We start from the raw sequence: 11,256 nt of genomic DNA on the forward strand, positions 1-11,256 counted from the left end.
TTGGATTTTTAGATGGAAATTAAATGGTGAGTCTAAATGGTAAAGTAGTGCTAATGGTTTTAATATAAATATAAATATAAATATAAATATAAATATAAATATAAATATAAATATAAATATAAATATAAATATAAATATAAATATAAATATAAATATAAATATAAATATAAATAATTTTAATATTCATATTTATAAATATTAAATAAAAATACAAAATAAAAATAAATATTAATATTGATATTAATATGTAATTATAAATATTATATAATATATAGATATTATTCATTAATATTATATATAACATATTAATATTAATATTTATGAATATTAAATAAAAATAAAAATATACAATTAATATAAATATTTAAAAATAAAATAACTAAAAAAATAAAATAACAAAAAAATAACTAAAAAAATAAAATAACTAAAATATAAAAATAAAATAACAAAAAAATAATAATAAAATAACTAAAAAAAAATAAAAATAACTACAAAAATAAAAATAACTACAAAAATAAAAATAAAAATAACTACAAAAATAAAAAATAAAAATAATAAAAATAAAAATAAAATGTATATGTTTATATATGTATATATTAAGTAGTTAAGTAATATAAATTAATTACAATTACAATTACTATTAATACCACAATGAATATTAATATTAATATTAATATAATGCACTTACACAACCTTCCACTCTGGCTTCTTCACCAAAACTTCACAGCACCTGTTTTTGGAGCAGGAAAATTGACGTAGTACAAGACGTTCTATTTTTAGGCACAGGAACAACTAAGACCAACATTGTGCGTACGTATAAAAATATACTTTCTTTATTGGAGAAGAGGCAAGAGTGCAATAGACAGGAAGTCAGTATCTTTGTCAGGTAGTTACAGTGAAGAACAAACAATACCATACAGAGTAAAACATAAATTACAGTACAAAATCTGTACAGTCTTCAAATATTCACATATAGTATGTTTACCCAACTGATTACCCCATTTTCTCTTTGTTTGTTTTTAAATACGCCGTAAACAATCAACTTGCATAACATTTATGGCATAACAACGTCAACAAAAAATAAGTAATGTCAGCATCTCCACACGCTTGTGGCTATTTTGTCAATTTCATAAGTATTTTTCTGCCTTTTCTTGTCTGGATGTAGCCAAAATGTGGCCATGTTGTCAAATTATTAGTCAAGGTACATCAAAATTCCAAAGTGGAAAAGACAGCATACATGCTGTATCACTCACCATTAATATTATTATTATTATTATTTTAAACAAATAAGTGCAATCATCTCTTTGACTAAACAAAAAAACGTAAACAAGAGCGTAGAGTCTGAAATGGAGCTAAATATGAGTTAATAAACATAATTATCGGACTCTATGGCAAGATGGTGTCAAGGCAATTTGGAAGGTAGCGCCACAGCTACATTTTTTTTCATTGGCTTTTATAATTTCTGTGGAAAGGCCTAGTCCAAGTCCTGACCTGAATCCTATTGAGATGCTGTGGCCAAAATTCCGCCACGTTGCTGTAAGAGACTCATTGCAAGTTATTACAAACGCTTGATTGCAGTTGTTCCATATAGCTTGTAGCCATGTAGCATAATTATCGGACTCTATGGTAAGATGTTGTCAAGGAAATTTGGAAGGTAGCGCCACAGCTACATTTTTTTCATTGGCTTTTATCCGCCAAAATTCCGCCACGTTGCTGTAAGAGACTCATTGCAAGTTATTACAAACGCTTGATTACAGTTGTTCCATGTAGCTCGTAGCCATGTAGCATAATTATCGGACTCTATGGCAAGATGGTGTCAAGGCAATTTGGAAGGTAGCTCCACAGCTACATTTTTTTTTCATTGGCTTTTATAATTTCTGTGGAAAGGCCTAGTCCAAGTCCTGACCTGAACCCTATTCAGATGCTGTGGCCAAAATTCGTCCACGTTGCTGTAAGAGACTCATTGCAAGTTATTACAAACGCTTGATTGCAGTTGTTGCTACACAGAGCCATGTAACTTTGGATTATTTTTCTTTCTTAACCCTTAGATGCACGAGTGACTGGACCCTACACTCTTCCATAAGTAGGTCAAAAATGACCCATACTGGAATCAGTGCGTTTTTATGCTAATTTTGCCATTTTGGTTAGGAATAATCACTTGTATGATATTTAGTATTATATTTAGGAGTTAATAAGTTGATAAGAATCAAAGGTTCCTATTGGATTCCACTGAAAATGCATGTGGGTCATTTTTGACCCACTTATGGAAGGTTGGGGTAGTAACACAAAAACTAAAATTTCTTAAAATGTATAAAATTTAAGTTAAAAATGTGAATGGCATGATATCAAAAACATGTTTTTTGAGGAATACCTGGAATATGAAATGATAAAAAAATTTCATTATGAAGATATTTCAAGAAAACAACCTGACCGGGTCATTTTTGACCCACTTATGGAAGGTTGGGGTAGTAACACAAAAACTAAAATTTCTTAAAATGTATAAAAGGGAAGTTAAAAATGTGAATGGCATGAAATGATAAAAAACGTTCATTACGAAGATATTTCAAGAAAACAACCTGACCGGGTCATTTTTGACCCACTTATGGAAGGTTGGGGTAGTAACACAAAAACAAAAAATTCTTAAAATGTATAAAATTTGAGTTAAAAATGTGAATGCATGATATCAAAAACATGATTTTTGAGGAATACCTGGAATATGAAATTATGAAAAATTTTAATTCCAAAGATATTCCACGAAAACAACCTGACCGGGTCATTTTTGACTCACTTATGGAAGGTTGGAGTAGTAACACAAAAACTAAAATTTCTTAAAATGTATAAAATTTAAGTTAAAAATGTGAATGGCATGATATCAAAAACATATTTTTTGAGGAATACCTGGAATATGAAATGATAAAAAATGTTCATTATGAAGATATTTCAAGAAAACAACCTGACCGGGTCATTTTTGACTCACTTATGGAAGGTTGGAGTAGTAACACAAAAACTAAAAATTCTTAAAATGTATAAAATTTAAGTTAAAAATGTGAATGGCATGATATCAAAAAAATATTTTTTTGAGGAATACCTGGAAAAAACATTTTTGACCCACTTATGGAAGGTTGGGGTAGTAACACAAAAATTAAAAATTCTTAAAATGTATAAAATTTAAGTTAAAAATGTGAATGGCATGATATCAAAAAAATATTTTTTTGAGGAATACCTGGAAAAAACATTTTTGACCCACTTATGGAAGGTTGGGGTAGTAACACAAAAACTAAAATTTCTTAAAATTTATAAAAGGTAAGTTAAAAATATGAATGGTATCATAGCAAAAACATGTTTTTTGAGGAATACCTGGAATATGAAATGCTAAAAAAATTTTCATTCCAAAGATATTTCAAGAAAACAACCTGACCGGGTCATTTTTGACCCACTTATGCATCTAAGGGTTAATAATATAATTTTAATGATCTGAGTGATAAATATGCAAAAAAAATGTTAAAATTTACAGTAACAAATCGTATCCTTGATACCACTTTAAAATTCACTTTTTTAGTGAGTAGTGGTCAAGTCGGGGGGGGCGGAAAAAAAAAAAAAAAAGTAAGAACGTCAGTGCAAAAAAAGCCTTTCAAAGGACCAATATCAAATATGGCGGTCGTAATCGCCGATCATTTTCCGCGTGTTGGACGCCAGAAAGATGTCGTTGTCTCGTGGACAGTCGTAATGACAGGAGCACGTTTTTATAAACATCATCTGTTTCCTAAAGACGTCTCCTTCCGGACAACGGAACTCTACCTCGGCGGTGATGGTGACGTGAGGCGTGCAGCATCGGTTGTCGGTGCAAACGCCGCAGAACTTCGGTTTGTACGTCCTGGTGGTGGAGCAGCCTGATAATTCGAAACGCATTCCTTGTTGGGTTTTCGGTGTCCGAACACATTTTTTTCCCCTCTGTGGAAAAAAAAAAATTATTCCCGATATTTCAACTTTTATTGTAATATTATGAGTATAAAATATTCCGAACCTTAATTTCTTTCTCCTGGTGGATGTTGCAAGGTCTGATCATGCAGATCCTGGTCTGTCTTCCCAGTTGGCATCCATGGTTGTCGTTGGTGATGCGGGATGAGACCCCCATTCCGCATGTGGCCGAGCATTCACTCCACTCGGTTGTCTGGACGATGCAGTTATCTCTGGGACTCTCCGCTTCCGATGCATGGAAGGACATTTCGGTGAATCCCGGGATGGGTTGTGAGGACGGCACAGGTTGAATCTGAGAAGGCTCTGCAATGACAGGAGGGGGGGTGGAGTGTTTGACTTACTTATATTTACTGTAGTCCTGGATTACATAATAATTATCGGTACCGAAAGATTGTGTCAAAGTGAAAGTTTTTTTTTTTTTGTTGGGAGCTGATATTTTCCTGAAACTTGCCTATGTTCTACTGCTGGTTACTAAAGAACAGAAAAAGGAAGAAACAAACTTTGATTTTCTGGTGAATAAATAAAAATAAAAATAAAAATAAAAATAAAAATAAAAATAAAAATAAAAATAAAAATAAAAATAAAAATAAAAATAAAAATAAAAATAAAAATAAAAATAAAAATAAAAATAAAAATAAAAATAAAAATAAAAATAAAAATAAAAATAAAAATAAAAATAAAAATAAAAATAAAAATAAAAATAAAAATAAAAATAAAAATAAAAATAAAAATAAAAAAACCCTTGTGAGGAAAAGTGGTAGAAAATAAATAAATAAATATAAATATAAATATAAATATAAATATAAATATAAATATAAATATAAATATAAATATAAATATAAATATAAATATAAATATAAATATAAATATAAATATAAATATAAATATAAATAACCCATATTAATATGAATATTAGAATAAATATAAATATTATATTAGTTATATTTGTATTGTATTAAATATTTATAAATATTAATATAAATATAAATATTAATATTGATGCTTATATTAATATTAGTTACAGTTACTGTTGACATTAACATTATTATATTATAATAATTTTAAATTTTATTATTATGAAAATTATTTATAATCATGTTACAATTATAAAAATTATAATATTATGCAAAAACACAAAAACAATAACTTCTCCTAAACAGAGAAGCAAAGCTTGGGGAAGGGCGGGGGAAGCAGCGCTTGAGCCACAGCCACGCCCATAAGGAAGCCTCTGTGACATCACAAAAGAACAGTGTTACCACGCCCTCTGAAACCGAGTGTTTTGAGCCATCCTAAACTCCTTTGAACCTGAAACTTTGTCATGGTTTAACACGAGAATACAGTCCCCTTTAAGAAGTTTAAATACCTCAAAAATACAAAGTATATATAAAGTATATAAGTATATGTATATAAGCGACGAGTCGGTACTGACCGCCCATCACTGACTGGTAGTGGTGGTCTAGCGGCGTCTGGTCACACACCCACTCTTCACAGCACTTTCCTGGGATTCGGATGGAGCGAGGGTACGGACAATCGGGGGAGGGCAACCGGACATTACTGGGACATGTCGGCACGCAACCGATCTCGCCGTTCATACACACGCATTGGTGTTTACAGCTGGGCTGGAAGGACTCTCCGCTGTGGTAGATGATGCCCCCCAAGTCACATGGCTGACCCTCCTGAGCTGCGGGGAAACAGACGTATGGACACCGTCACCTACTGCCATTCATCATTCATAATGTTTTACCAGTTATTATTATTATTATTATTATTATTTCTTTCTGGTTACTGGGTCCGATATTGGCTTTTTTTTTGCCGATAACCGATATCCCAGAGGCTAACGTGAGGAGCTAACCGACTTCATTACAGGAGGTGGGCTTGCTCTGTATGTAAACAAACTGTGGTGTCACCCTGGTCAATATTATTCATTATTATTATTATTATTATTATTATTATTATTATTCATCCTTATGAGTGTGGCGGGGGGGGGGGGTGCTGGAGCCTATCCCAGGTGTCTTTGGGCAAAGTGGGGTACACCCTGGACTGTTGGCCAGCCAATCACAGGGCACATATGTAACCGATGTGTTGGTTTATTCAATTTTATTTCGTTAATAATTTGATTCTTGTATGTATTTGTCGCATTATGCATTTTTTTGTGTGTGAACTTTGACACTGTGTGATGTCACTTCCTGCCTTTCTGGCGCGCTCCTCTTCAGTTGCCTTTTGGACTGCTGAGGACAAGGTATGCTAGTTTTTAAAAAAAATTAAAATTAAAATTAAAATTAAAATTAAAATTAAAATTAAAATTAAAATTAAAATTAAAATTAAAATCTAAATCTAAATCTAAATCTAAATCTAAATCTAAATCTAAATCTAAATTTAAATTTAAATTTAAATTTAAATTTAAATTTAAATTTAAATTAAAAAAACATAAATTATATTAGGATAAAAATTTAAATTAAAAAATTAAAAAAACAAAAACAAACTTAAATTATATTAGGAAAGCAGGAAGTGAACAAATTAAAATTAAAATTAAAATTAAAATTAAAATTAAAATTAAAATTAAAATTAAAATTAAAATTAAAATTAAAATTAAAATTAAAATTAAAATTAAAATTAAAATTAAAATTAAAATTAAAAAAACGTCAGTTATATTATGATAAAAATTAAAATTAAAAAATGTAAAAAACAAAAACAAACTTAAATTATATTAGGAAAGCAGGAAGTGAACAAATTAAAATTAAAATTAAAATTAAAATTAAAATTAAAATTAAAATTAAAATTAAAATTAAAATTAAAATTAAAATTTAAAAAAAACAACTTAAACTATATTAGGAAAGCAGGAAGTGAACAAATGTAAACAGTTACTGATTGTAAAAGTACCAGATGGAGGGGTAGGATTTAATAAGCTTTGCTTCTTCCTACTCCTTTTGGACATGTGGAACTGTGAACTGATTATGGGATGCATTCAATTGTAATCTGATGCATGTTCAAATGAAATTAAACCATTACCATTACCATAAATGAATTTTCATATTGTTAGAAAGCCCATAATTTACATGGTTTGTGTCAATGATAATCTTCAGATTTGGGCGTTGTTTTGTCCGACTGTGTTCGGCGGTCAGTAAACGCACCACAGTGCGTGGCCGTTTTGTGTGTTGAGCTATTTAATAATGAGCTAATATTAGCATTCAAGCTAACTGTATGACCAACTGTTGTTCTAATAAGCGTCATATTTAGTTAATTTCCTTGTAGATTTCTGTATGTAATGTGCCTTTGACTCATTATTATGTTTATGTAATATGAGTTACGTTACTTGTTACAGTTATGTTACAGTACCAAAGCATAAAGCCTTATTAAATCCACCAAACAGAGGACATGTAAACGTGTGAGTGCATCATGGAGGACCAACAGAGGTTGTGTTACCCATGCAGATGCCGGTGTCGGTGTCACTCAGCAAGGCGTAGTCACAGTAGAGCTCCTTGTGGTGGTCGCAGGGCTCCAGCAGGGTACAGGGCTCGCCCAGCTGCCTGGCACACACTTTACAGCAACCGCATCCATCCAGCACCAAGCTGGTCCCGAGCGGGCAGGGAGGGGGGTCTCCGGGGCAGGCACAGGGTCTGGAGCAATCCTGGGCCACTGTCTGCACACACGTAACACATATAATAATGTTAGAGGGGGGTGGGGGGGGGCAAAGGTATGAATAATAAACCAGTTTAGACTTGCTTCTAATGCACTTTTATGGTCAATAAATAAGGGAAACCTCACACACGCTCAACAGGGGCCCCAAAAATGGCATAAAATGCCAGAGTTTGAATTTCGTGATTTTTGACAAAAAATGTAAGGTAATGTCGTTTTGAATGAGATAACACAACAAAATTGTAACATTATAATAAAACATCTTACAAGCGATAAGAAAAAAAAAATTCATATAAGATTTTAATAAAAATAAAAATAAAAATAAAAATAAAAATAAAAATAAAAATAAAAATAAAAATAAAAATAAAAATAAAAATAAAAATAAAAATAAAAATAAAAATAAAAATAAAAACTTGAATAATGTTGGCAATATTAGTAATAAAAGGGTTTGAATGAGATAACACAACAAAATTGTAACATTATAATAAAACATCTTACAAGCGATAAGAAATTTTTTTTTCACTATAGTTAATAATTGGAATAACTGGATAATAAAAATAAAAATAAAAATAAAATAAAAATAAAAATAAAAATAACTTGAATAATGTTGGCAATATTAGTAATTAAAAGGTTTGAATGAGTTAACACAACAAAATTGTGACATTATAATAAAACATCTTACAAGTTATAAGAAAAAAAATATTTTCACAATAGTTAATAATTGGAATAACTGAATAATAATAACTTGAATAATTTTGGCAATATTAGTAATAAAAGGGTTTGAATGAATTAACACAACAAAATTGTAACATTATAATAAAACATCTTACAAGCTATAAGAAAAAATAATTTTCACAATAGTTAATAATTGGAATAACTGGATAATAATAACAATAATAATAACTTGAATAATTTTGGCAATATTAGTAATAAAAGGGTTTGAATGAATTAACACAACAAAATATAACATTATAATAAAACATCTTACAAGCTATAAGAAAAAATAATTTTCACAATAGTTAATCATTGGAATAACTGGATAATAATAATAATAATAATAACAAAAACAACAACAACAATAATAATAATAGATATTACTAACTTGAATAATTTTGGCAATATTAGTAATAAAAATAATATTTTTTGGAAAATTAGATTGGGAAAAAATTGTGATATCACAATAAGACAAAATATGATGGTAAGAAATTTCATAGTCAGTAGAAAAAAGAAAATAATACACTTAATTTTTTTTTTATTTGTGAGCAAAATGTCCAATGTTTTATATCAACACTTGCAAAAAATAGCCGCTAGAGGGCGACACCGGACTACAGCATGCTATCCCATGTATTCCTGCTTGTAGCTACACAGGTGGTAAACAATCAGGAAAATATTGTTATTACTAACATTTAGCTGTCATTCATATTCATAAATTCATATAAGTTATTACCTAGTAGTTTCTTAACTCCCAAATTATGATAATTTATGACGAGGAAACTTACCAGTGAGATTATGAGCAGAAGAAAGGAGAATGTGGCGAAAGTTTCCACGGACATAGTTAGTTCTTCACAAGATGGTGTCCACTCCAGTTGTACGGATTTGGGTCTACTGGCTCCTGTGGGAAGGAGGCTGCGTCTGGTTGAGCTGCTCGGAGAGGACTGGGTGTAAAGGATGGAGGGGGTGGGTGGGGGGGGGGGTTGAGTTTAAATACCAGGGCAGTGGGTGTAGCCCCGGGAAACTACAGCCCATTGCCACTGTGTGATGTGAGAGATGAAAACATTGGGATTCAAAAGTTTCACATGCTGACAAGCTGACCCGTCATTGGCTCGTGGGTGCGGTGGGTAAAAAAGCCAGGTGCTGTCATGGCGATTCGAATGACGGCACACCTTGGTTTTCATCGTTGGAATAATATTTTGCAGGTTTTTGATCCACAGCATCTGAATAGGATTCAGGTCAGGACTTGGACTAGGCCATTTCAAGGTCTTCATATTCTGGGTTTTGGATCTTTGTCCTGCTGTAGAACCCAAGTTGGTTTCAGCTTGAGGTCACCAACAGATGGATGGATTTTTCCATTTATCACAGGAAGTCTTCCAGGTCCTGAATCAGCAAAACAGCCCCAGACCATCACACTACCACCGCCATATTTTACTGTTGCTTGTGGGATATTTTTGGTAAACAGGAGAATTCATGGTTCAATTTATCACTAGCAAGTCTTCCAGATCCTGAATCAGCAAAACAGCCCCAGACCATCACACTACCACCACCATATTTTACTGTTGCTATGATGTTCTATGATTATTTTTGGTAAAGAGCAGAATTCATGGTTCCATTTATCACAACAAGTCTTCCAGGTCCTGAATCAGCAAAAAAAATAAATCCCCAGACCGTCACACTACCACCACCATATTTTACTGTTGCTATGATGTTGTGGGATATTTTTGGTAGACAGCAGAATTCATGGTTCCATTTATCACTAGCAAGTCTTCCAGATCCTGAAGCAGCAAAACAGCCCGAAACCATCACACTACCACCGACATATTTTACTGTTGCTATGATGTTCTATAATTTTTTTTTGGTAAATAGCAGAATTCATGGTTCCATTTATCACAGCAAGTCTTCCGGGTCCTGAAGCAGCAAAACAGCCCCAGACCATCACACTACCACCACCATATTTTATTGTTGCTATGATGTTGTGGGATAATTTTGGTAGACAGCAGAATTCATGGTTCCATTCATCACAGCAAGTCTTCCAGGTCCTGAATCAGCAAAAAAAAAATCCCCAGACCATCACACTACCACCACCATTTTTACTGTTACTATGATGTTGTGAGATATTTTGGTAGACAGCAGAATTCATGGTTCCATTTATCACTAGCAAGTCTTCCAGATCCTGAAGCAGCAAAACAGCCCGAAACCATCACACTACCACCGCCATATTTTACTGTTGCTTGTGAGATATTTTTGGTAGACAGCAGAATTCATGGTTCCATTTATCACAGCAAGTCTTCCAGGTCCTGAAGCAGCAAACCAGCCCCAGACCATCACACTACCACCACCATATTTTACTGTTGCTATGATGTTCTTTTACAAAAATAAAAATAAAAATAAAAATAAAAATAAAAATAAAAATAAAAATAAAAATAAAAATAAAAATAAAAATAAAAATAAAAATAAAAATAAAAATAAAAATAAAAATAAAAATAAAAATAAAAATAAAAATAAAAATAAAAATCTGATGATGTGAAACATTGAAATCTGACAAACATGCAAATCCAGAAGAAGCCAACCACTTTTCCACACCTTGTGTAGATGTTCGACTTCACAAACCTTTGACCAAGTTACCACTCGAGAAGGAACTGTTTAGCTCAAACTTTCCGAGTAAGCACTGCAGATGGTTTGGATTAAGGTCACATGATGTTCTCAGCACAAACAATTTGAAAAAGACAAAAGGTCACTTCAGGGTCGCAGTGGGGGTAAAAGAAAATTTTCTTTGTGCCCAAGTTCAGTGGCAGCGTTCACATGTGCACGAACGAACGAATCACACAGCAGGGAAAAAAACCCAACAGATTCAAAAAAAAAAAAAAATGTTGCTTGGAAAATATCGGGTTTGCTGACCTGTCCTCCACCTGGGGATTAAGATGGGCA

At 31.8% G+C, this 11,256-nt stretch overlaps 1 protein-coding gene across 4 annotated transcripts; it reads right to left on the reverse strand.

Moving 5' to 3' along the window:
- Positions 1–796: 796 nt before the first annotated feature.
- Positions 797–10,282, reverse strand: ccn2b (cellular communication network factor 2b). 4 transcript variants are annotated; one of them, XR_009119395.1, is made up of 6 exons: positions 9,114–10,282; positions 7,402–7,618; positions 5,408–5,659; positions 4,025–4,281; positions 3,224–3,951; positions 797–2,898 (listed from the first exon to the last, which is right to left on the reverse strand). XR_009119395.1 is itself a non-coding variant. In XM_058047562.1 (5 exons), exons 1-5 carry the CDS (start codon positions 9,165–9,167, stop codon positions 3,646–3,648), a joined length of 1,086 nt encoding a protein of 361 aa, XP_057903545.1. In that variant the 5' UTR covers positions 9,168–10,282; the 3' UTR covers positions 797–3,645. The 4 variants fall into 4 exon arrangements, 1 of the variants encoding a protein (XP_057903545.1); XR_009119394.1 differs by having other exon boundaries at positions 3,089–3,951; XR_009119396.1 differs by having other exon boundaries at positions 799–2,426; positions 3,414–3,951.
- Positions 10,283–11,256: the final 974 nt, after the last annotated feature.

Source organism: Doryrhamphus excisus, chromosome 14, assembly GCF_030265055.1.
Source record: "Doryrhamphus excisus isolate RoL2022-K1 chromosome 14, RoL_Dexc_1.0, whole genome shotgun sequence".
In the NCBI taxonomy this organism is placed as follows: domain Eukaryota; kingdom Metazoa; phylum Chordata; class Actinopteri; order Syngnathiformes; family Syngnathidae; genus Doryrhamphus; species Doryrhamphus excisus.

Bases quoted from the DNA above. Each gene is read 5' to 3' on its own strand.
- ccn2b (XM_058047562.1), bottom strand. From the start codon at position 9,167: ATGTCCGTGGAAACTTTCGCCACATTCTCCTTTCTTCTGCTCATAATC. The intron at 4,282-5,407 runs GTCAGTACCGAC...CTGTCATTGCAG, and splicing joins CTACCAGTCAGTGATGGGCG to AGCCTTCTCAGATTCAACCT. The intron at 3,952-4,024 runs GTTCGGAATATT...TTTTTTCCACAG, and splicing joins ACCAGGAGAAAGAAATTAAG to AGGGGAAAAAAATGTGTTCG.